Below are 26,949 nucleotides of genomic sequence, written 5' to 3'. Positions count from 1 at the left end.
TGGTATCAGAGTAATGGTGGCTTCATAGAATGAGCTTAGGAGTATTCCTCCCTCTAATTTTTGGGATGAGTTTGAAAAGTTTAGCTCTTACTTAAATGTTGGATAGAATTCACCTGTGAAGCCATCTGGTCTTGGACTTTTGTTTTTTGGAAGACTTATTAACACCAGAGTTTCAGTTTCATTACTGGTCATTGCTCTGTTCATATTTTGTATTTCTCCATGGTTCAGTCTTAGAAGGTTATACTTTTTAAAGAATTTGTCTATTTTTGCCAGATTGTCCATTTCATTGGCATATAGTTGTTTGTGATAGTCTGTTATGATCCTTTGTATTTCTGCATTGTCCATCGTAACTTCTCCTTTTCCATTTCTAATTTTATTGGTTTGAATACTCTACCTTTTTTCCTTGATGGAAGCTAAATGTTTATCTGGTGGCTCAGATGGTAAAGAATCCTCCTGAAATGTATGAGACCTGGGTTCGATCCCTGGGTTCCAGATATTCCCCTGAAGATGGGAGCAGCTACCCATTCCAGTATTCTGGACTGGAGAATTCCATGGACAGAGAAACCCGGTGTGCTTCAGTCCATGGGTCACAGAGTTGGACATGACTGAGCAACTTTCATTTCACTTTGTTTATCTGGTTTATCTTCTCAAACAACCTGTTTTTAGTTTCACTGATCTTTGCTATTGTTTTCTTCATTTCTATTTCATGTATTTCTTGTCTAATCTATATGATTTCTTTTCCTTTAACTAACTTTGGTTTTATTTGTTCTTCTTTCTCTAGTTGCTTTAGGTGAAAAGTTAGGTTGTTTATTTGAGATTTTTCTTGTTTCTCGAGGAGGAATTGTATTGCTATAAATTTCCCTCTGAGATTTGCTTTTGCTGTGTCTCATAGGTTTTGGGTTGTTGTGTTTTCATTGTCATTTGTTTCTAAGTATTTTTAAAATTTCTTCTTTGATTTCTTCACTGTGATGTCTTTGTTATGTAGTAACGTATTGTTTAGCCTCCATGTTTGTGTTTTTTACAGTTTTTTTTTTCCCCTGTAATTAATTTCTAACCTCATAGCATTGTGGTCGCAAAAGATGCTTGATGACATTGCAGTTTTCTATGTGATCTATCATGTGATAGATCTAAAATGTGATCTATCATAGAGAATGTTCCATGTGCACTTGAGAAAAAGTATATTTTGCTTTTCTTGGATGGAATGTCCTATAAATGTAAAGTCTGTTTAGTTTAATGTGTCGTTTAAGGGCTGTGTTTCCTTAGCAGTTTTCTGTCTGGGTAATCTGTCTATTGGTACAAGTACACGAGTAGTGTTAGAGTGCCCTACTATTGTGTCATTGCTGACTCTCCCTTTCATGGCTGTTAGCATTTGCCTTATACACTGAAGTGCTGTGTTGGGCACATAAATATTTACGATTAATATCTTCTTGAAATGATCCTTAGATCGTTATGTAGTGTCTTTCATTGTCTCTTGAAATAGTCTTTGTTTTAAAGTCTATTTTGTCTGATATGAGTATTTCTACTCCAGCTTTCTTTTGATTTCTGTTTGCATAGAACATATTTTTCATCCCCTCACTTTCAGTATATATGTCTTCTTAGATCTGAAGTGGGGCTTCTGTAGAGAGCAACTATACAAGCCTTACTTTTGTATCCATTCAGCCAGTCAGTGTCGTTTGGTTGGATCACTTAATGCATTTCCATCTAAGGTAATTATTGATAATGAGTGTTACCATTACCATTTTCTTAATTTTGTTTTGAGTTTCTTTTTGTATGTTTTTTTCTTTTGTATGTCTTTCTTCTCGTGTTTCTCACTTAGAGAAGTTCTTGTAGCATTTGTTGTAAAGCTGGTTTGGTAGTGCTGAATTCTCTTAGCTTTTGCTTGTCTGTAAAACTTTTGATTTCTCAGTTGAATTTGATTGAGATCCTTGCTGGGTAGAGTTATCTTGGTTGTTGGTTTTTCCCTATCATCACTTTAAATATGTCCTGCCACTGCCTCTGGCCTGCAGAGTTTCTGCTGAAAAATCAGCTAATATATTTATGGGAATTCCCTTGTATGTTATTCGTTGCTTTTCTCTTTCTGCTTTTAATATTTTTTCTTTGAATTTAAGTTTTTTACTTGGACAAATATGTGTTGTGCTGTGTTTCTCCTTGGGTTTATCCTGTATGGGACTCTCTGTCCTTCTTGGACTTGGGTGAGCTATTTCTTTTCCTATACTCTTGTTATTCAGTCACTTGTCTGACTCTTTCCAGCTTTATGAACTACAGCATGCCAGGCCTCCTTTCCTTCACCATCTCCCTGAGTTTGCTCAGACTCATGTCCGTTGAGTAAGTGATGCCATCCAACCATCTCATCCTCTGTCGTCCCCTCTCCTCCTGCCCTCAATCTTTCCCAGCATCAGGGTCTTTTCCAGTGAGTCAGCTCTTCATATCTGGTGGCCTAAGTATTGGAGCTTCAGCTCCAGTGAATGTTCAGGACTGGTTTCCTTTAAGATTGACAGGTTGGATCTCCTTGCAGCCCAAGGGACTCTCAAGAGTCTTCTCCAGCACCACAGTTTGAAAACATCAGTTCTTCGGCACTCAGCCTTCTTTACTGTCCAACTGTCACTTTCGTACATGACTGCTGGTAACATGTTAGGGAAGTTTTCAACTAGAATGTCTTCAAATATTCTCTCAAACCCTTTCTTTTTTCATGGGACCTGTATAGTTTGACTGTTGTTACATTTCAGTCAGTTCAGTTCAGTTGCTCAGTCGTGTCCAACTCTTTGTGACCCCATGGACTGCAGAATGCCAGGCTTTCCTGTCCGTCACCAACTCCTGAAGCTTGCTTAAACTCATGTCCATCGAGTCAGTGATGCCGTCCAACCATCTTATTCTCTGTCGTCCCCTTCTCCTCCTACCTTCAGTCTTTCCCAGCATCAGAGTCTTTTCCAATGAGTCAACTCTTCGCATGAGATGGCCAAAGTACTGGAGTTTGAGCTTTAGCATCATTCCTTCCAAAGAACACCCAGGACTGATTTCCTTTAGGATGGACTGGTTGGATCTCCTTACAGTCCAAGGGACTCTCAAGAGCCTTCTCTAAAACCAGTTCAAAAGCATCAATTCTTTGACACTCAGCTTTCTTTATAGTCCAACTTTCACATCCATACATGACTACTGGAAACACCATAGCTTTGACTAGATGGACCTTTGTTGCAAAGTAATGTCTCTGCTTTTTAATATGCTGTCTAGGTTTGTCAGAGCTTTTCTTCCAAGGAGCAAGCATCTTTTAATTTCATGGCTGCAGTCACTGTCTGCAGTGATTTAGGAGCCCAAGAAAATGAAGTCTGTCACTGTTTCCATTGGTACGCTTAAAGTTGTCCTAAAAGTTTCTGAGACTATCCTCATCTCTTTTTGTTCTTTATTCTGCTCCACAGCAGTTATTTTCACCATTTTATCTTCTAACTCACTTATCTGTTCTTCTTCCTCAGTTATTCTGTTGTTGATTCCATCTAGTGTGTTTTCCACTTCAGTTGTGTTTATCACTGATTGTTTTTTAGTTCTGCTAGGTCTTTGTTAAACATTTCTTGTAACTTCTCAGTCTGTGCCTCCATTCTGAGTCTTTGAGTCATCTTTACTGTCATTACTGTGAATTATTTTCAAGTAGATTGCCTATTTTCTCTTCGTTTATTTGGTCTTGTGGGTTTTTACCTTGCTCCTTCATCTGCAGCATATTTCTCTTTTGTATCATTTTGTTTAACTTACTTTGTTTATGATCTCCTTTCTATCAACTGCAGGCTCCTTTCCACTTGCTTCTGTTGTTTGCCCCTTCGTTGGTGAGGCTGGCCCAGGGGATTGTGTAGGCTTCCTGGTGGGAGGGACAGTAGTCTACACACTGGTGGGTGATGCTGAGTGTTCACCCTCTTGTGGGAAGGACTGCATCAGGTGGTATGGCTTGAGGTGTCTGTGAGCTTAGTATGCCTATAGGCATCCTCTCTTGATGAGAGGGGCTGTGTTACTGTCTTGCTGGTTGTTTGGTATGAGGTGTCCAGCACTTGGGCCTGCAGGCAGTTGGGTGTACCCAGGTCTTAGTGTTGAGATGGTTACCTGCCCTGGGGATATAAGAGGAGAAGCCTTCTGCAGGGACTGTTTCAAGGTGTTTCATGTCCACAAGTTCAGAGCTACGATTGGGAGGAACAGCCAATCATTCAGGTGAGAAGTTTCTTCAGATGTGATCTGGGGGCTTTGGTCTAGTCCACACCATAGCAGGTCTTTGAGGGCTCGAATGGAGAATCTGACAGAAATGTGTGCTTTGTGACAGAAGCTGTTGTTTAAGTTCATGTTGCTGTGGGAATAGCCTGTGGCCCAAACCCAGAATATAGAACAGAGCCCCAGTGGAAATGCCTGAGGTTTCTATTCATTGCTCTCTTCTATAGTTTTTTATAGTGGAAACTTAGGTGGTTAAATTTTTCTTTTTTTCTAATATATACATTCAGTGTTATAAATTTCTAAACACTGCATTTGGTGTATCCCACAAAATTTTGAAAGGTATTTTCATTTTGTTCAAAATACTTTAAAATTTCTCTTGAGAATTCCTCTTTTGACCCATAAGTTATTTAGAAATATGTTGTTTAGTCTCCAAATACAATTATCTCTTGAGTATCATGGAGGTTAGGGGTGCTTCTCTGTGAATTTGAAAATTCATGTATAATTTTGACTCCCTCCAAACTTGATATCTTACAAATAGCATACTGTTGGCCAAAAGCCTTACTGATAACATGAATAGTTGATTAAGTTATTTTGTATGTTGTATATATGATATACTATATTCTTACAATAAAGTAAGCTAGAGAAAAGTAAATGTTGAGGAAATCATAAGGAAGAGAAAATGCATTTATAGTACATGTATGTACTTAAAAAAAAAATCTATGTGTAAGTGGACCTGTACAGGTCAAATGCGTGTTGTTAGAGGGTCAGCTGTAATTAGGGATTTTCTAGTTTTCTGTTACTGATTTCTAGTTTAATTCCATTGTTGACTGAGCATATACATGGTGTGTTTTTTATTTTTTTTAAATTTGTTAATGTGTATTATGGCCAAGAAGGTGGTCTGTCTTTGTGACTGTTTTATGTATATTCCTTGTATATATATTAATGTATATTCTGTTGTTGGATGAAGCATTCCATAAATGTCCATTAAATTCAGTTGATTGAATGGGCTTTTCAGTTCAACTGTATCCTTACTGATATTCTGCCTAGTGTCTGTGTCAAATTACTATTAAAAGAGTATTGAAGTCTCCAGCTATTCTAATGGATTTCTTTGTTTCTCCTCGCAGTTCGTTTAGTTTTTTCCTCACATATTTTGACATGCTCTAAAGGTGGCATATACACCTTTAGAACTGTTAATGTTTTCTTGGAGAATTGACTCCTTTATGATGATGTAATGCCCTTCTTTATTTGTGATAATGTTCTTTTTGCTGAAATTTGCTTGGAGATTAATATAGCTACAGAAGTAAGATTTGATTTCTGTAAGCATGATGTGCATTTCTCCATCTCTTTTCTTTTTTCTTGTTGTTCATCTCTCTTAACCTCTGTGTCTGTATTTAAAATGGGGTTCTTTCAGGAAACATCACTGGGTCCCGGCTTTTTGTTTTCATTACTTGACACATTTTCTCTTCCTGTTGGTGTAGTCTATTCTCATTTAACACATTGACTGGGGCATTATTGCAGAAACTAATGCCTGTGGCTGGTGATTTATTATGTAAGTGAATACTGAAACATCTCTGGTTAGTAATGTTGGGGTAACAAAAGACGTATTAATATGTCTCTGGTCAATAAGTTGTTAAGGTGATTAGCAACATAGTTGGCATTAACGTCTACTGTGTTCATACCCTGTGCTTTATTCCTCCAATTTAGGGGGTAATTTTTTTCTTGATTCCTGAGTCCTTTATATATTCTAGGTATTAGCCTTTTATCTACTCTGTGTACCGTACTTATTATCTCTGATTTTTCCTTTAATTTAGTCTGCAGTACCTTCTATTGTTCAGAAGTTATTTTGCTTTGTAGATATTCTACAGTTCATGGATAGCCTTTTTAAAAATTAATTATTTATTTTTGTCTGTGCTGGGTCTTTGCTGCGCATGGGCTTCCTTTAGTTGGGCAGACGAGGTCTGCTCTTCATTGTAGTGCACGTCTCATTGCAGTGGCTTCTCTTATTGTGGAACACAGGCTCTAGGTGTGTGGCCTCAGCAGTTACAGTTCACAGGCTCTAGGGCACAGGCTTAGTAAATTGTGTACAAGCTTAGTTGCTCTGTGGCATGTGGGATCTTCCTGGACCAGGGATCGAATCCATGTCTTTTGCATTGGCAGGTGGATTCTTAACCACTGGACCACCAAGAAAGTCCAGTGGATATTGTATTTTGATTTTTAAAATTCTTACATTTTATCCCAGTAATTTATACAAACAATACAGTGTGTGTATATATTACTCTATCTGGAATTCCTTGGTATGTGATGTAACTATTTTATAAGACGATTTAAATATTTTTCTTCCATGGAGGGATAGCTAGTTGTCTCAGTATCATCTACTGAATATTCTAGCTTTTCACCACAGATTTGAAATAGCACTTTTATTATATAATAAATTTACAGATCTAAGTAATTTGTTTCTGTACTTTGAGCTGTTTATTTGATCTATATGTGTGTGCCTGTGCTAACACCATGATATTTTAATTGCTGTAGCATATTAATTGGTAAGGCAAATCCTGCCTTACACAGGCATACCTTATTTTATTGTGCTTCACAGATACAGTAATTGAAGGTTTGTGGAAACCCTGCATTGATCAAGTCTGTCAGCACCATTTCCCAACAGCATTTGGTCACTTATGTCTGTCACATTTTGGGAACTCTCACTTTATTTCAAACTCTTGCATTATTATTACCACCTTTTTTTAAAACAGTGATCACTGATCCTTGATTTACTATTTCAGAAAGATTGTGACTTGTTGAAGTCTCAGTTGATGCTTTGCATTTTTTAGCAATAAAGTATTTTTAAATTAAATAACAGTTTTTTTAAAAAAGATACAATGCTATTGCACACTTAATAGATTATAGTATAGTATAAATATAACTATTATATTCTTCAGCAAACCAAAACATTCGTGACTTTCTTTATTGCTGTATTTCCTTTATTGCAGTAGTTTGAAAGTGAACCTGCAACATCTCTGAAATATGCCTCTGATTGTTTTTCAAAATTTTCTTGGCTGTTTTTGTGAATTACTTTCCCTCATGAGAATCATCTAACTTTATAAAAATTCTGTTAGAGGTTTCATAATCATTATGTTTAATTTGTAGATTAATAACTGACATCTTTATGGTAAACTAGCTTCCGTTATTTACAAGACGTGCCAAAAGTACAGCAACTCAATTCCTTTCTTTAAGGCATTCCAAACCAGTAAAGTTATTGCTTAATAACCAGTATAGCTCAATGATTTGGCCTTCATAAATATGAACTTTTCATATATTTGTTGTGTTTTGTAATATTATTACTGTCATCACCACAACATCTATATTTCTTATTCCCTTTGTTAAGCTCATACATATTTGTTTTGATATCCTGTTGGTATAAACTTAAGCATATTTCTTTCTCCTTTATGATTTCCATTATGCCCTTCAGGTTCTTTGTTACTACCCTCCAAAATTACCCTTGCCCACATTCTCCTCCTCATACTCTTCAGTTCCATTCCAAAGTCTGGTATGTGAGCATAATTAGTCTTATCCCTCTTACACAGATCTTTCCTTAGTCCGTTGGATGACTCTCAAAGAATTAGTTTAAGGTTTTAGCTTGGGTTGTACCCCCTGGCACAACAGCTGTTAGTTCCTGCTACAAGTTCTACCTGGCTCAGAAAAGCATAAGATATCTACTAGCAGGGTATTATAATTTTTACTTGATCAGTTGAACATTTTAAGATAATATTAATTGCTTAGGTGAAGATTAGACATTATTGGAATAAATTTAAACTAGAATTAAATACTTTATTTGTGCATATATTATAAATTATATTCTCTGTTGTTTCCACTGAATTTAACCAAGTCTTTTGTAGATCTTTGTCTTTCCTTTTACTCTGCATATTTTCCCAGAATATTAAATGATCTCTTGACCGCTGGTGTTTATTTTTCCAGTTAATAATTAGGTCTTTCTTGCTTCTGTCAGGTGAGTGCAGTATGATGAAGACAGTTTAAATTTTCTCCATAAGCTTGCTTAGGTGCTCAGTCATGTCTGACTCTGTGACCCTTTGTTGCCCACCAGGCTCCTCTGTCCTTGGGATTTTTCAGGCAAAAAGATTGCCTTTTAAAACAAACTAGAACTATGATCTGTTCCACTTAATAGAATAACATAGACTTATCATTAGGAAAAAAAAAATAGAGCAACCAGTCTTCATGTTACAGATATACAAAAATGAAATTGAGATGCAGAGGGGTTAAATGATTTGTTCATAGACACAACAATAAGTAGGAAAATCAGAGTTAGAAATAATATCTTTTAATATCCATTTCCAGGATACCTCATTTTCTTTCAGGAAATTTATACAAAAAACTAGAATTGATTGTACACTCTAATAATTGATAACATCACAGCTGTCACAGTTTATCCTTTGAGCTCAGAATTTAGATTGACACTTAAGAAACTTGGAAATGTAAACAGGTCAGTTAACAAAAGGCTTCCCTGGTGGCTCAGAGGATAAAGCATCTGCCTGCAATGCAAGAGACCCGGGTTCTATCCCTGGGTCGGGAAGATCCCCTGGGAGAAGGAAATGGCAACCCACTCCAGTATTCTTGCCTGGAGAATCTCATGGACAGAGGAGCCTGGTGGGCTACAGTCCACAGGGTCGCAAAGAGTCGGACATGACTGAGCAACTTCCCACACGCACAGTTAACAAAAGAAATGGGTAGATAACGAGGCAAGTTCATGGAGCAAATTAAATTTCTAAGTTTCTCAAAAATAAGTACAATACCAAAATAAAATTCCCATTTATTTACTAATCATTGCATATTAGTTATTTCTACATGTATACTTAGCTTCCTAGTGTTATGATACATGGTCAACTAAAATATGATTATTAATATTTGACAGTTTTTGCTTTTGCTAATAATGCTGCTATGAATATTTATGTACAAGTATCTATTTGAGTCTTTGTTTTCAGTTATTTTGTGAATGTACCCATAAGTGGAATTGCTGGACCATATATTAATTCCGAGTTTAATTTTTTTAGAACCTGCCATGCTGTTTTCCACAGCAACTGTATTTTACATTCTTACTAGTAGTGCACAAGGGTTCTTATTTCTCCATATTCTACCAATACTTATTATTTTTTTTGTAACTATCCTCATGAGTATGAGGGCTTCCCTGGTGACTCTAGGTTCGATCCTTGGGTTGGGAAGATCCTCTGGAGAAGGGAATGGCAACCCACTCTGGTATTCTTGCCTTGTGAATTCAGTGGACATTGAAACCTGGCAGGCTACAGTCCATGGGGTTGCAAAGAATCACTTGCCACTGAGCGACTAATACTTTCACTAATGGTTATAATCTGATAGAGTGCCTGAAGAAACCATGGATGGAGGTTCATAATATTTTACAGGAAGTGGTGATCAAAACCATCTCCAAGAAAAAGAAATGCAAAAAGACAAAATGGTTGTCTGAGGAGGCCTTACAAATAGCTGAGAAAAGAGAAGCAAAATGCAAAGGAGAAGAGGAATGTATACCCATTTGAAGGCAGAGTTCCAAAGAATATCAAGTAGAGATAAGAAAGCCTTCTTAAGTGAACACTGCAAAGAAATAGAGAAAGCAATAGAATGGGAAAGACTAGAGATCTCTTCAAGAAAATTAGAGATACCAAGGAACCATTTCATGCAAAGATAGGCACAATAAAGGACAGAAACTGTATAGACCTAACAGAAGCAGAAGATATTAAGAAGAGGTGGCAAGAACACACAGAAGAACTATACAAAAAAGATTTTAATGACTTTGGATAACTATGATGGTGTGATCACTCACCTAGAGCCAGACACCCCGGAGTGTGAAGTCAAGGGGGCCTTAGAAAGCATCACTATGAACAAAGCTAGTGGAGGTGATGGAATTCCAGTTGAGCTATTTCAAATCCTGAAAGTTGATGCTGTGAAAGTGCTGTACTCAATATGCCAGCAAATTTGGAAAACTCAGCAGTGGCCACAGGACTGGAAAAGGTCAGTTTTCATTCCAATCCCAAAGAAAGGCAATGCCAAAGAATATTCAAACTAGTGCACAGTTGTACTCACACCCTAGCTAGCAAAGTAATGCTCAAAATTCTCCAAGCTAGGCTTCAACAGTACATGAACCATGAACTTCCAGATGTTCAAGCTGGTTTTAGAAAAGGCAGAGGAACCAGAGATCAAATTTCCAACATCTGTTGGATCATAAAAAAGGCAAGAAAGTTCCAGAAAAACATCTACTTCTGCTTCATTGACTATGCTAAAGCCGTTGATTGTGTGGATCACAACAAACTGTGGAAAATTCTTAGATAGAATACCAGACCACCTTACCTGCCTCCTGAGAAACCTGTTATGCAGATCAAGAAGCAACAGTTAGAACTGGACATGAAACAGCAAACTGGTTCAAAATTGGGAAATTGAAGTGGCTCAGTTGTTTCCAACTCTTTGCAACCCCATGGACTGTATCCTGCCAGGCCCCTCCATCCTTGGGATTTTCCAGGCAAGAATACTGGAGTGGGTTGCCATTTACTTCTCCAGAGAATCTTCCTAACCCAGGGATTGAACCTGGGTCTCCCACGCTGCAGGCAGATTCTTTGCTGTCTGAGCCACCAGGGAAGCCCTATACATCAAAGCTGTATATTGTCACCCTGCTTATTTAATTTGTATGCAGAGTACATCATGTGAAATGCTGAGCTGGATGAAGCACAATCTGGGATCCAGATTGCCAAGAGAAATATCAATAACCTCAGATATGCAGATAACACCCTCATGGCAGAAAGTGAAGAGGAACTAAGGAGCTTCTTGATGAAGGTGAAAGAGGAGAGTGGAAAAAGCTAGCTTAGAACTCAACATTCAAAAAACAAAGATTTTGGCATTCAGTCCTACCACTTCATGGCAAATAGATGGGAAACAATGGAAATAGTGACAGACTTTGTTTTCTTGGGCTTCAGAATCACTGCACACGATGACTATAGCCATGAAATTAAAAGATGCTTGCCCCTTGAAAGAAAAACTATGATAAAACCTAGATAGTGTATTAAAAAGCAGAGACATCACTTTGCCAAGAAAAGTCTGTCTAGTCAAAGCTATAGTTTTTCCAGTAGTCATGTAAAGGTGTGAGAGTTGGATCATAAGGAAGGCTTGAGTGTTAAAAGAATTGATGCTTTCAAACTGTGGTGTTGGAGAAAACTCTTGAGAGGCCCTTGGACTGCAAGGAGATCAAACCAGTCAGTCCTAAAGAAAATCCACCCTGAATATTCATTGGAAGGACTGATGCTAAAGCTGAAGCCCCAATATTTTGGCCACCTGGCACAAAGTTTCAACTCACTGGAAAAGGCACTGATGCTGGGAACGATTGAAAGCAAGAGGAGAAGGGGTCAATAGAAGATGAGTTGGTTGGATGGCATCACCAATTCAATGGACATGAATTTGAGCAAATCCGGGAGATAGTGAAGGACAGGGAAGCCTTGCATGCTGCAGTCCATAGGGTCACAGAGTCAGACACGACTTAGCGACTAAACAACAAATCCTTAAAGTATATATACTTTAGAAGTTTTTAAAAATTTATTTTGTGTTTTGACTAATTTACAATAAGATTTTATCATACAATTTAAAATTCTTTAAATCAGTCAAATCTACTGCACAGTTTAAAATTGCACAGCTCATGGATTATAGTTTTAATCTATCTAATTTGCACTATTTTGGTCTAATACTTCTGTTCATTAGAGGAACTATGTACTTTCATTTCCTTGTAATATAGCTACGTTTTCTAATACTTCTAATATTTCAGGTTTTCCTGAGTACCCTTTTCATTGCCTCTTTTTTTTTTTTTTCTTGGAGTATATGGATTTGGTTAAAAGTATTCAAAATGTAGTTATTGATCTTAGTGATTGCCAGAGTAAATAGATTTCAAAGGTGGTTAATTATACTTTGTTAGTATATTCTTTTTTGTGGATATATTTCTGAGCAGGGTATTTACAGTGGTAATGAATGGTATTAATTTGGGAAAATAATGAACCCTTTTTAGAAAATATGTTCATGAAATAAAACCCTTTGTATTATGAGTCATCTTTATGTTGTTAGTAAGTAGATTTTTTTTTATAAAACCATGTAGCTATTGAAAATTAAACATTGGTGTGAAATTTTGCATCAATTATTGGTGGTTAGGTTATATCTTAAAACAGTTGGATATGACTTAGTGGCTGAACAGCAACATCAAAATTATGATGATGATTATATTGCATTAAGTTAAAGAATTGAATTTGAATACTGTATATTCAGCTGGTTTGAGTCAATTGTATATATTAACTTACTTTCAAAAAAGAAATCTACATAGGATGGCTTAATATTTTGCAAAATTTAAAAAAGTAAATTGCACATTGATGGCTATTACATTCACTGGTATAAACTACAATGTGTACATGAGATTTAAAAATCTGTGAGTGCTAGTAGTGTTAGTCGTTCAGTCATGTCTAACTCTGTGATCTCATGGACTGTAGCCCGCCAGGCTCCTCTGTCCATAGAATTTTCCAGGCAAGAATACTAGAGCGGGCTGCTATTTCCTCCTCCAGAGGATCTTCCCAACCCATGGATGGAACACACATTTCTTACATCTTCTGCATTGGTAGACAGGTTCTTTACCACTAGCGCCAGGCTTCTTTGGGTTGAGGGTGCGACCATACTAATGTAAAAGAGTTAGATTCTGTCCTGATTTTATTGCTGACTTAATGTTTCTATTTTAACTATTCAGACTTTCTTCAATTCTGTGAATGGGATCCAGGATTAAAACAATAATATTAAATGATCATACAAATCATTCCTATTTAAACTACTTTTGATTTGAAATTAGAGCAAAGAAACTTATTAATCCTGTGTTAATTGCACAGCCTTTTCTTTATTCCACTAAGAATTTGATTGAGATATTTGTTTCTTTCTGATGGCATCCTTTAGGAATTGGCCTTCCACAAGGGTTGATATAGCTCTGCATTTTTCCTCTTCATAATGACAAACTAGCCAGTGTACATTTATAGAGAGCAGAACAGTTCTTGTTACTGGGGGCCTTCTATGACTGAGAGCCTATAGACTGCCATGAAGTACAGCCTTTTGTGAACTGTCTAGTGAGACTCTGCCAGAATCTCAGCAGACAGAACTAATTGTGGAGAAAAAGGATTTTTTGTGCCCTCTTTCTTTCTGTTCTTTTTGTTTTATAAGACTGATAGTGTTAAAGTAGCTGGTTTATGTAAGATTTGTCTGCCTCTCTTTTCTCATTGCACGGATCATTTTTTAACTTAAAGTCTCGCACTGCAGGTCGTTGAGCACTTCCACATGGAGGCTGGCACAGGACCAAACTCGAGACACGCAACTCATAACAGTTGATGAAAAATTGGTAAGAATTTTCTACTATACACTGCTAGGATTCTGCCTTCAGGGTTATTTTTGTACAACAGATTTTTCAGTATGGTGGTCAGGGTTCTTCTAGGATAGTGATTTCTTGACTGCATATAAATTTTAAGAAGAAATAATCATTACAAAAAGATAATTTGTGTTAAGCATTTTACACAAATATTAAGTCATACACAAACATATAATTAAAATTACAGAAGGCTTCCATTTTTGTGATGTTTATAAGTAGACACCAGAATTTTTTTTGGTTTTGTAATGAATATATTATTTGTGATTTTCTCACTTAAATTGTAAGACACACTAGTACCATCTAAAATTAAGTATATTGGGTTTTTCTGGAACCAATGATTGGTACTGTTGCTGTGCATATATATGTGTGTATACACACATACACATCCTATTTCTGCCTTATGTATGAGTGATTACAACTATCAGCAAATGAATAATGTTCTTCTGTTGATCAGTAGCAGATTGAATTTTGGTACTCACATAAAATTTTTCTGTATGTGGTGTTACTTTAGAGGCAACTTGTTATGTTTATATCGTACAACAGTATACATTTTGTAAAAAGTTTCTAAAACTTCTAGTAAAAACATGCAATTGTATAGATATACTTTTCATTCTATATTCGGTTTACAATGATCAGATATATGGGTATGTTTCTTAGCTACTCTCCTTCTGATTGTACATTCTTTTGCCACTCCATTGAACCTGTAAACATAATTTAAATAATAGGTCACATTTAAGTTTCTATTTGCACCTTAAAGATATAAACAGATAAAAAATAGAGAAGTAAATGGACAATTTGGAAGTCTGCTTATGCTTAAGACTGGTTGGTTTTGTCTTTAAATTCTGTCTTAGATCTGTGTACTGACCTTGCCATCATCCTAGTTAAGGCTGGATTGCTGTGGTGTTTCTTAATTGATCTCCATAGATACTTTAATCTTCTTCTAATTCATTTTCCACAGGATGACCAGAATAGTCTTTTTAAAATGCTGGTTGTATCATCCTCTTGTCTAAAATCCCTTGGTGTTTCTTACTGACCTGAGAGTAAACACTAAAATCTTATCATGGCCTTTGAAGTCTTTCGTGATTTAACTCCTACATTTCTAAGTTTATCTTGTATCTCTGTCTTTTATATAACTGTGCTTCAGCCTCACCAAGCCTGGCCCTTGCTGTTCTTTACTGCTTTAGGGCATTCAGATTTCAGTTAATTATGCCTAGCTGCTTTTTACCAATTCACTAGCTCTTCATTCAAGTACCATCTACCTATTCATCAAATGTTAATCAAATATCACTTGCTGGGAACTCTCTGATGGTCCAGTAGTAAAGACTTCAAGCTTCCACTGCAGGGGAGCCCAGGGTTCCATCCATAGTTTGGAGAACTAAGATCTTGCACACTGTGAGGCGTAGCAAAAAAACAAACAAAAACTCCCTAAATATCATTTGCTTAGTCAAGTATAAAAGCAACGAGGCAGATATGTGTGTGAGAGGAAGAGGATTTACACATGCCACGTGTTCATAAATTAATGAGGATACTATTATTTTACTTTTTCCAATGACTATCTCTTTTAAGCCTCAAGAGGTTACTCTCTCATTCCAGTATTATGAGGTTTACTGTCTACAGTAAAGTTTCAAATTTTAGAGTTTGTCAGTAGCATTTCTTACTAGTTCACAAAATGAGTACGTCCTACAACAATCTATTGCTCTAAAAAGGTGCTGTGAATCATACCAGAGGTATACAAACTGCTCTGAGTTTTGTGTTTTTAATGATATTCCCTAAAGTCAGTTGTATACTTTTTAATGAGTTTTGTTCTTCTTTTTAGATTTTCCCCAGCTTTGTTACGTTTTTCTTAAAGTATAGTGGTCAATATATCAGTATGATATTCCAGTTGAAATCAGTTGAAGTCTTATGTATAATTATTCATAGTTCTTGAATTGATGCTTAATATGGAAAACTAAAACCCACAGGTAATTTTCAAACCAAAGTTTTACCCATTCATTTAGCTTTATATTAAAATGGAAGTATTAAGTGATCAAATAGGTAATGTAATGCCAATAGGGGTTTTATGTCTTCTTGTTCCTACACACTGTTGAGTGGCAGACATGATAAGTAGCAAAATGATAAGACCAGGGGCTGAAGAGTACATCCAGAAATACTGAGCAATTGAAGTTGATTATGTTTGCATTTTGAACAAAAATGATTCTAAAAATACATATCATTAATGATAAAAATATTTCAAAATGTGAAGTAAATCCTCATGAGTATCTTAAAAGATGTAGAAACAGCATTTTAATGTCACTGTTACATAAGGTAAACCCATTTATTAACTTAATATACCATTTTTATTACTCAACACTAGACTACTATTGTATTTGTATCTGAAATCAGATAGAAACTAAAATCTTAATTGGAAGGTAAGGGAAATAGCCATTATTATGATTTCTATTGAATATTGTTACATAATGTATTTTTAAAATTAATATAGGTGATGCTGTCTAAAGCCCAGTGATTAAGCTTACAAACTAAACTTAGTTGGGGATCAATTTCAGTGGTTATTCTAGTTTTAGAAAATGGATCTTAGGAATTTAAAACCAAAGGATAACTTCAGATGTTACCTAGTTTTGTTACTGCATCAGGTTTTTTTTCATCTAAAAAATTATTTAACCTCTTATTCAAGAGAAATTTTATGTGAGAATTCAATTAATAATAAACGATGAAAGCTGAATTGTTGGAGGGTGAGGATTAAGTGCATGAGGGAAGAAGACCTGTAAGTCTTTCCTTAAGACATCCCCCTCTGGGGACTTCATAGAGGGAGCGTTGGAAAGGTAATTTGGACAGAACAGCTGATTCTTATTTCTTTTGATGCTGCTCTTTATGTTACTGATCAGTCATAATTATTAGAAGGCTTTTTCTTATTGAGAAAAATAGTCTTTAAATCAAGATAGAATAATTGTATATTAAAATGCAGGGGGAAAAAAAAACCATTCATTAACTCAAAGCCCTAGATGTAAACTCATAGTCCAAAATGTAAAACCAGAAATTGTTAAACTTTTAGAACAAAATGTAGGAGAAAATCTTGATAAGTTTGGATTGGATAAATATTTTTTAGCTATGACACTGAAGCATAATTCATTTTCTAAAAAAAAATTATAGTTAGACTTCCTCACAAATAAAATTTTCAAAGAAATTTGAAAGACATTGTTTAAAGAATGGAAATACAGGCCATAGTTTGGGAGAAAATATTTACAAAACACGTTTCTGATAAAGGAATTGTATCCAGAAAATAAAAACCACTTTAAATAATAAGATATTAACTCAAAAACAAGCAGGCAGTACCCAGAAGATATTCAGATGGAATATAAACACATGAAAAGATGCTTAACATCATGAGTGATTATGGAATTGCATATTAAAACTAGAGTGAGATACCACTAGACACGTATTTGAATGGCTTAAAAAAACTGACCATACCAGGGCTTCCCTGGTGGTACAGTGGATAAGAATCCGCTTGCCAGTGCCAGGGACACGGGTTTGGTCCCTGGTTTGGGAAGATTGCACGTGTTCTGGAGCAACTAAGCTGGTGCACCACTAGTGAGCCCGCTGTTCTAGGGCCCGTACGCTGCAACTCCTGAAGCCCATGTGCCTAGAAGCTGTGCTTTGTAACTAGAGAAAGCCCATGCATTGCAAGAAGACCTGGCACAACCAAAAATAAAATAAATAAGTTACTAAAAAAAAAAAAAAAAACTAACCATACCAAATGCTAGTGAGGATACAGAGCTACTAGAACTCTTACAGGAGGAATCCAGAATGGTACAACTATTAGCTGTTTTGGAAAATAGTGTGGCAGTTTCTTATGAAGTTAAACATGTTTTTACCTTATAATGTGTAGTCTCACTTCTAAATATTTACTCAAGTGAAATGAAATCTATGTTTATACAAAATCCTGCATGTAAATGTTTTTAATAGCTTTATTAATAATTCTAAAAACTGGAAACAACCTGTCAGTCAATTTATACACACTGATTAGGAACCACCGTGGATGAACCTCAAGTGCTTTATGCTGATAAACCAGACCCAAAGACTTTGTACATCCTGTGTGATTTCATTTATTTGACATTTGACATTTTAGAATAGGCAAAAGTCTCAGGACAGAAAAACTGATCAGTGGTTTTCAGGGTTGGATGTAGGAGGAGCAGTTAACTATAAAGGGCATTAGAAAATTTTAGGGGGTGATCCAACTGCTCTGTAGTTTGACTCTGGTGTTCATTTTTTTGGGTCAGAACCAAGGTTGGATTTTACTGTTCATAAAATATTAATCAATTTTTTTTAACAGAAAAGATTATTTCCAAATTTGATGCTAAGATACTTTTTAAAAAAAATAATTTTATTTTTTTGGCTGTGCTGTGTCTTTGCTGCTGCACAGGCTTCTCTCTCGTTGCAGCAAGCGGGGGCTACTCTAGTTCCCTAGGGCACCTGGGCTTCAGTAATGTTGACGTTCCTTGTTCCTGTGCTCTAGAGCGCAGCTTCAGTAGTTGAGGCCCACAGGCTTAGTTGCTCTGGGGCATGTGGGGTCCTCTGGGACCAGGCATCAAACTAGTGTCTCCTGCATTGGTAGGCAGTTTTTACCGCTCAGCCACTGAGGAAGCCCCAAGCTACTTCTTTATAAATAATATCCAGTGGTTCAAGAGCTGGCCTAATAGTATACGGGGTTTGCCATTTTCTATATGATCGCCTTCTGTATATTTGAAAACAGTTCTTTGGTCCTAAATCAATGGTTCTCAAAGAATACTGGGCTGGGGCTGAGGGAGCACGACTTTTATAGAAGGCCTACAAAGTCAAACTATTTTCATAATTATATGGAGACTTAATTTGCCCTTTCACTGTGTTGACATTGACACTTGTTATAAAAACAACTGTGGCAAAACTGTTAGCACCGTAGCCTAAATCAAGGCAATGGCCCTGTGTATCCTGTCTTTGTAGCCTTCACTTCCTTGCATTTGAGGCTTTAAAAAAAAGGAAAAAAGCTAGTTTCACTTAATGTCTTTGATAAAGCAGTGAAAATTATTAATTTTTTAAAAAATTTCAATTGTGCATATACTTTTTTAAATGTTCTATGTAGCAGAACAGAAGTATGCATAAAACTCTTCTGCATACAGAAGGACAGCTATCTCAAGGAAAAGCACTTGTATGACTGAGTTGCTGTTGCAAACTGAATCTAGTCCTTTTTTCATGGAAGAACTTTTATGTGAAAAAACAGACAGCACGCAAATTATGATTGTTATTCAGTTTTTGGTACATGGTAGCCAAGCCATTTTTTCAAAAATAAATTTGTCATTTCCAGGAACTGTTTTCTGTGATAAACTTTAAGCTTTCAAGTGAAAATGAAAATTTTTGTAGAACTTTGTTGCTGATCTGAATGAGCTTGACAGCTTCCCCGTACTTAAAGACTATTCTAATGGGATTGGTAGTGATATTAATGAATTGACTTTTAAAATATTATGTAATGAAATATTTTAACATTTGGAAGATCTTCATACTTGTGTGAACCACTGTTTTCCGTATGACTTAACATATGTTATAAAATCATGAATGGATATCGAAGTGCAGGAGCAAACAATAGATTTAATGTGAGAATGAGAATATTAAGTTATTGCTCTCTTTTCTAATTACATATCTGTGTAATCAATTCTCTTCACATATTGCAAGCAAAACAACTTGGCCAGTTTGAATGTAAGAACAGAAGTTAGAATTCAGCTGTCTTCTATTAAACTAGACATTAGAGATTTTCAAAAGTGCTACTCTTCTCAATTTTTTAGTTTTTGAAAATGTATTTTTATAATATTATTTATGTTAGTATATAATCATTTTATTATTATTTTAAGCTAAGTCTATATCTAAGTTTTTCTCCAGTTTAATTTCTTACATGATAAAATACCTATAGGTATATGAGATTTTGTAAAATCTCATAGGGGTCCCAAGAGAGTGTAAAGGAATCCTAAGACCAAAATCTTAAGAGAATTATTCTCCTAAGTCTTCTCTTTTCTGGTTTATATATCCCCAGGGCTTTGATTCATTTTATGAGTTTCAGTTAATTCATCATCTTAATTACCTTCTAGTTTGACTGAATTTGTTTTAAAACATTATTGCCAGGATTTCTCTTGATGCTCCAGATGTATGGTGCAGGATAAGGTGGGGATTATTACCTCTGTTCCTTCTAATCTTAGCTGTCTAGTAAGGCAACTTAAAATTAGGTCCTCATACTTCTTCCTTATGTGGATTTCATGGAGAGGTAGAACCTCAGACCCTTTTTTATTTGTACTGTCCTGTTTCATTTCTTTCATCTTAGGTATATGCCGCTTATTATTTAAAACTGTTACTAGATTAGCTCAAAGGGCATGTCACCAAGTAAATTTCTTTTTTTTACTGTTACTTCTGACAGGCTGAATTTAATATGTGTAACAATTTAAAAAATTGAAGGAATTTTTATAGTGTTTTGTGGACATCAATACCATACAAAGAAAAATTGTTTTATTCCAGGCATCAGTTGTATATTGATAACTTGTATCCTATCCTTTTCTTTTTTAAGGTATAGAATGTACAGGGGTAAAGTCCACTTGGCATTTTCTAGTGTAATGAATTCTTTTCTGTCATTTTAGAACTATACACAATGTTGACATTGTTAGAAAACAGATCTCCAGAGAATAAAGTTGTAGTCATTCCTGGATTACTGCTAATAATGAATTTTATATTCTGCACATGGCAAATTTTTAATCATTCTTAAAATCTTCTCTGTTGTGTATAAACTGCTAACTATCCTTTTCATTTACTCTTGCAACTAATAAAATGTTAAATATTAGAAGAGTAGATGACAGTGTCTTAAAATAATCTTGTTGATATATGTAGAAGCACAGTGTTTAAAAAGAAAAAGCTTTTTGGGGTTGTACCATTATTATTTCCAAATATGTCCTACAGATAATCAGGAAAGCTTACAAATGGTTGTTTGCTAGGCCCTTGTGCTTCTGTTGCAGGAGTTGCTGTACCATGGAGGTTGGGTGAAGAATGTCTTTGTCTTTGTGCTTTATTAAGAGAGTAACTTTTTTTCTTCATGCCACCCCATCCCAATCTCCTTTCAGTACATTTGATGAATACCCAAGTCCAGTGAACACATTGTCTTTTTATATTCACGTATTATACAAAAGAGAGAAGTTAAATTTTCAGTACTCTTTGAAGATTTTGAGTAAAGGCTCCCCACAAAACAAAGTGTAAAAATTAGACCTGCATAGGTGTATTTTTTATTTGCTTTTTAAGCATTTGTATTAAGTATTTTTAAAATACTGATTCCTTGTTTGTCACAATTACCTATTTAAGTATCAACTGCTATAGTTAATATTTTACACAAAAGATTAAAAAAATACCATGTTAAAATACAAGAATTGTTTCAGTTTATTCATAAAAATAATGTGAAACAAGTCTCAGTGGTTTGACATTAGTATATTACTTCCATAAGATTATTATATGCCATTTTTCATTCTTCATTTATTTATTTAATACATACTTACTGAGCACTTAAGTGTGCCAGGCACTAGCCTTCAGTGTTTCTATTGATACTTTCAGTGGTTTTAGGTACTTACTTTGTCTAAAAACTATTAAGTACCACCTGTTTTATAAAGGTGTTATGCTTAGTAATACATGCATTCTCAACATTACATGTATGCAAGAAAGGAAACTTTCTCTTTTGCAATCTGTGAATCTCAAATCTGTGGCTTGGGTTGTGAAGGATAGCTTTAATTTCTAAGCTTTTTTTTTTTTTGAAAAATTACTTTATAGTATATAGTATTAATCTAAAATCCTAATATTTTGGACATTTTAAGTAGTCTGTATTAATATCTTGATTTAAAAGTTAGGTGTGTGTGTAAAATAGAGTCAGTAATTTGAATGTTGCCTATTTGTGTTTTACTGTTTGACAGTTACTTGCAAATAGCAATAACACAGTAATTAAAGCTTTGTGACTTGATACTTACAATAAATAATTGCTATTTGATTAAGCACATGTTATTAACACATTCAGCCAATAGGGTGATAATATTGCTGTTTTAGAATGTCTGCAAGCAACAAGTTAATAGAAATTTATTGTCACTTATTATTAATAGGTTTTAAATTTCTTCCTTGCTTGAATTTGCTCTAACAACTTTATAAAATGAATGATTTTTGCAAGTCTTCAAAATAAAATCATATTTGCAACACCTGTATTTTATGCTATTTTTGCCTCCCACAATACTAAAAGTTTAGAGATGAAAACTTTTTGTTAAGTCTGCAAACTTGAATTAAAAATTGGTCATTAAGAGGTGACCTGCACAAAAAGATAAACCTAAGTTAAAGGCTTACATTTGCTTTGACTGCTTGCTTTTTTTGTTTTTGTTTTTTTTAAGGGGTCAGTTTTCTTTTGGTGAGATTACTTTCTTTTGGTGTATGGCAGCGCTATCTCTGCTAGATTATTAGAAGGAGTAGTGTCTGCAATTGGGGTTATACAGCCTTCTAGCATCTCAAGTGTCTGTTTTGTCTGGACTTTGCTCATGCAGCATTCTTGTGCAAAAATTTCAAGGCTTTAGTCTGGAGCACTGGGTCAAAGGATATGTCTCTTTGAAGGGTAGACAGGAGTTTTTTATGTTTTATTCACTAAGTAGTATTTCATTTTACATCAAAGAATAGCAGCCTTTGAGAACCTTTCATGGTGGCAGTTTAGCATGAAAGTTTTTTTCTTAAAGAATCACTAAATATGGAATAATGTTTTTTACTTTGCAGTTGCTTATTTATATTCTTACATTTAGATGAGACTATTAAAAAGAGAGAAGTGTTGACTAAATGTAAATGTTAGGTTGCAATATAGTTTTAGGTTTTAAAAACAGCAATAGTTTTTTGTTTTTTTTTTTAACAATTATTGCTCCCTGTTGGTTTTACATTACCCATAAACTACTGAAAAAAATTGGTGAGTAGCTGTTAAGATTGTATAAAATTGTAGCAATACGATTGCTTAAAATTGTAAAGAAGTAATGACGGATAATTTTGGTAGTGTAAATTTTATACTGAAATGGCCATTCTTTAATTGGCCTTTTTTCAAGTACTTGGTGGGGGCAGGGTACAGGAGGCAGTGTGTTGATTTTGGAAAACAAAAAATCCAAGTAATGAAAAATGTTAAGACTTAGTATAGCTAGAAATAAATGTTCTTCTTTCTATACTTTTGTTATAGGTTAATCAGTAAATGTATTATGTACCAGTAGCATTAATCACAAAGTTAGTGATTGCTTATGTTTAGAAGATCATTCAATTGCATATAATATTCCTATTACATGATGTAATATATCTCAGCATATGAACTAATATTAACATAGCTTATTTATGTTTATGGCAAAAACATGCCCTTAAGCTACTGATTTCTATTAAATTAATAGCATTAATTGATCATTTAAATAGAAATATTTCTCCTCCTATTAATGACATGTCATTAGTTTTAACACAACTTCATTTAACTCTTACATATAACACTGATTTAAACAAGTTAAATCAATTATCATATAGTTATTTTAAATAAAATTGATAAATATTGAGCAGCGTGTTCTAAAATATACTCCCAATTAAAATAAATTATTTCACATACATTCGAACTATATAAAAACTTGTACTAAATACAGAGACAACGAATGTTATAATAGTTTTAATATGCAGACAAGAACCATTTAAACTTAAAATAGAGAATGATCTTTATTAAAATTGTTTAAGGAACAAAAGGTCTTTCCTCTACAGTATTCAGCCATCTCTATTTGTGATTCTTCAGCAATTAAAGCAGATTTATTTTCCTCTTTGTTCCTACTTGCAATACTTGAACAATGCTAGAGAATTGAACTGACTGGAATGTTTTATCTTTCAAAAGCTTTAAAGTTCTATGTACCAATTAGCAAAATACAGTAAAGGTTTAAACTGTTAATAGCCACAACATCTTTAATGCATAGATCTGTAGTATGTTAGCGCTGTATAACAGTTCTCCATTGTATGTCTCTTTTAAGGAGAGTAACTGTGTCAGTTCTTTTCTTGCTTTACTACCTGCTGTGTATAGAAATTGTGTATAGTACTTGACACTTGCTTTCAAGAATTTAAAATTCTTGCATGTTATTATGTAGGCACTTTGGCTCTCAATAAAGTAGAATTGATAATATTTTATTTGTTTGGATTTTATATCAGGTTTTTTGGTCATATTTTAGAGATTATTTTGGTCATATTTTAGAGATTTATCTGTAAAAACACATTATCTTTTTAATGAAATCAAAGTACATAAGCTGTATATTATCTCCTTGGAAATTGGTTGTCTAACTTTATTTAACTGAATATAATTATAAACTAATCATAAAGGTTTATATCAGTATGTAGACATATAATGCTTCATTTTATACTGTATTTGAATGTAGGTGGGATTTTATTGTTATTTCTTTGGTAGTAGAAAGAGGATAATTTTGCTTTTAGAGTTAGATGGTTCTTTTGATTGGCCAGCTTGTCAGATAATTTCAAAAATTAATTCCAGATTCCCACATTAAACTTGTTAAAAGCCTCATGTCCATCATCTGATAGTAAGTTCTTAATGAAGGTAGGGGTGAGAGGAAGTGAAGAAAACAGTAACATCTTTTGGTTACTATATATAGAAAGAAAATTTACAGTTTTTCTTTATATCATGTATTTCTGGGACTAGAGTTGGAATAAAGGAAAGAAAAATGCAGACCTCAGAATTTGAGACTAGCAATCATTGAATCTGTTTCTGGGTTCAAGGTTTCTGATCTGATTTGACTTAGTCTGTACTCTGATGTTATTCTTCAGGATGCCACTTGCAAGCTTACAAGTATCACTTACGTTATACAAGATAAGGAGGCTTGAAACATAGGGCAGTGATATGGAAGCTTTGCTGCTTGCAGTGTACTATGTGTTCATAAAACTCTTTCTCTTTATAAGGCATACTTTTCAAGATATGTGTGAATAGGCATTTTGTTCAGTTCCTGTTTCATATTAAATGTTTTATTTGTTTCAGCTTTGAATTTATTGCATATTATTTGGTGAAGGTCTTTTTTTTTTTAATTGTAATGCTTCCAATAAAATAGATATTAAAAATGATCTTGGCTTTCTTTAAGCAATATATAGGACACAAATAAACTGAAATGTTGGGCTGAGAATGCTAATTTAAATTCAAGAGCTGAGAATTCAATTAGGGTACTGATTTGCATCTGTTATTTACAGTGACTACTGAATATGTATTGTTAGTTAAAATTTATCAATTAAAAGACATTTAAGCATAGTTCACTAGTTAGAAATTTACATCCAAAAAATTAAAATAAAGTTCCTGTTTTAGTAATAAGCTTTATAATATATTAAACATTCACATGGTGACTGGAGCAGAATGTGCCTAGACTGAGGACTAAAGCTCCTTTCTGGCTAGGAGTTTTTGACTACAACAGTCTCTAACTACAACAGTCTGTAACTGTTGTAAAGATTCTGCAAGGAATTTTTATTAAGCTCATATTTTATTTATAATATAAAAATTATACTTTTCCATTTGTTTATTCAGTTATTTGAGCACCACTATGTACCATATTCTTGGCCCTGGAGATATACTAGTAAATAAAGAACAGCATTGTTGCCCTTGAACTTATATTTTCATGTGTAATCATATGGCAACTTTATTTTTAAATGATTAAGATACTTTCATAGATTAATGAGTGTTAGAGAAAAAAATCAAGCAAGGTGATAGGCTAGAGAATAGCTGGGGGTTTAGGTAAAATAGGTGTTATTAATAGAGCAATCAAAGAAAGACACTTTGAGAAGATATGAAATATGAACTAAGGTTTGAATGATGAAGGAGCCAGCTGCGTGAGAAGCCAAGGTAACAGCATACCAGGTAGAGGAAAAAGGTAATGCCGTAAAGTGTGAACTAGCTGGTGACAGTAGTCACAGAAGAAAAGAAAAGCTATGACATGGTAAGAGGGAGAGTGATATAAAGCACAGTCAGACAGATAGGAAGGAGGTGGGTTAGGTAAGACCTTAGGTCCATGGTAACAAGTTTAAATTTTATCCTAATTTTAACGGGAAACCATTATAGGGTTTTAAGTAGGAAAGTGATTTGATCTGATCTACTTCTCAAAAAAGCTTGAGAATTACTTAGCTACTTATGGTTAAAGGTCATCCAAAGAAGTTCAAAGGAAGTGATCTGTTTCTTGGCATTTTTGTTAACTCATATTGCCTTTTTTTGACATTCCATGAAATTTTAATAGTTTTCATCAAGTTTTCTACAAGTGATTGAATTTTTAACAACTATTTTTTTTTAAGGACCACATTTTTTTTTATCTTTGTATTTTAGATTTTACATATGGTATAACAATTCACTGATTCTTCTATTAAAGAATCTTCTAAATTTGAAATTGCTTTTTTAATAAAGATCTTATTGGGACCTGGAATAATAAATTCATCTTCCCTGAATTTTCTACTCTCTGTGGTACTGATCCTGCTCCACCCCCAAATCAACACCCCAACCCCCCCCCCCCCCACACACACACACAAAAAAAAAACACCAGAGGAAAATAGTGGAGATTTGTCCTCAGGGTAAAAGAAGGTAAGGCTCTCTGAGGTGTTGTCCACCAGGTAGGTGCTGACAAAGCCCTGGATCCCAAATATGTTTGTATTGCCCACTGTTTGTATGTCTTTTTCCCCTCTGTCTTTGTGACTCTTCCTCTTTTGCTGACTGTGTAGCTGATAGTCATCTCTCTCTATCTTTCTGGCTACTTGTGTTTTCTCTTATCTCCTTTCAGTTTCCCTTTTCAAATGGCTAGCTATTTCTTTCTCGTCCTCTGCTCTTTCCGCCCCATCTCTGTCTGGTTTTGACTCTCTGGCCAATTCTTTGGCTAACGTTGTTCATTTCTTTTTTTCATTCTTCTGTGTCTCTTCTACCCTCTTTGTTGTTCTACCTGTCTTCACACTTTTGTTCCTTTTGCCCTTTTTCTTCAATCTTTGCTTCTTTTTTCCTCTTTTTTTCAAAACGATAGGAGAGCTGCATCAGATCCATAGAGGAGAGACAAAGATGACACAACCCTTTAATTACTTTTTCCCTCTCATTGTCTCATTTCCCCCTTTGGGAATATATGGGACTTGAAGACATTTACAAACTGTAAGAAGAACTATTGTAACTTGTACATGGTATTACTTGAAATTTTCAACCTAATGAGACACTTGTGATAGTAGAAAGACCATGAGCATATTTATAGATATAGCATTAGGTCTTTAAATCCTTT

General features: G+C 34.7%; 1 protein-coding gene across 3 annotated transcripts in view; it reads left to right on the top strand.

The window, feature by feature from the left end:
- The window catches only part of NDUFS4 (NADH:ubiquinone oxidoreductase subunit S4), a 115,595-nt gene that overhangs the window by 47,412 nt on the left and 41,234 nt on the right, over positions 1 to 26,949 (top strand). The window contains exons 1-2 of one of the 3 annotated variants that reach the window (XM_027520086.1): positions 3,999 to 4,188; positions 13,528 to 13,606. In XM_027520086.1, the coding sequence (XP_027375887.1) occupies positions 4,016 to 4,188; positions 13,528 to 13,606 (252 nt within the window). In that variant the 5' untranslated portion in view covers positions 3,999 to 4,015. Of the gene's footprint in view, positions 1 to 3,998; positions 4,189 to 13,527; positions 13,607 to 26,949 lie in introns of those variants that run through there. The other 2 variants (XM_027520083.1, XM_027520085.1) reach the window with 2 other exon arrangements.

This window comes from Bos indicus x Bos taurus, chromosome 20 (assembly GCF_003369695.1).
Source record: "Bos indicus x Bos taurus breed Angus x Brahman F1 hybrid chromosome 20, Bos_hybrid_MaternalHap_v2.0, whole genome shotgun sequence".
Taxonomy (NCBI): domain Eukaryota; kingdom Metazoa; phylum Chordata; class Mammalia; order Artiodactyla; family Bovidae; genus Bos; species Bos indicus x Bos taurus.
This window is presented reverse-complemented; position numbering and strand designations above follow the sequence as displayed.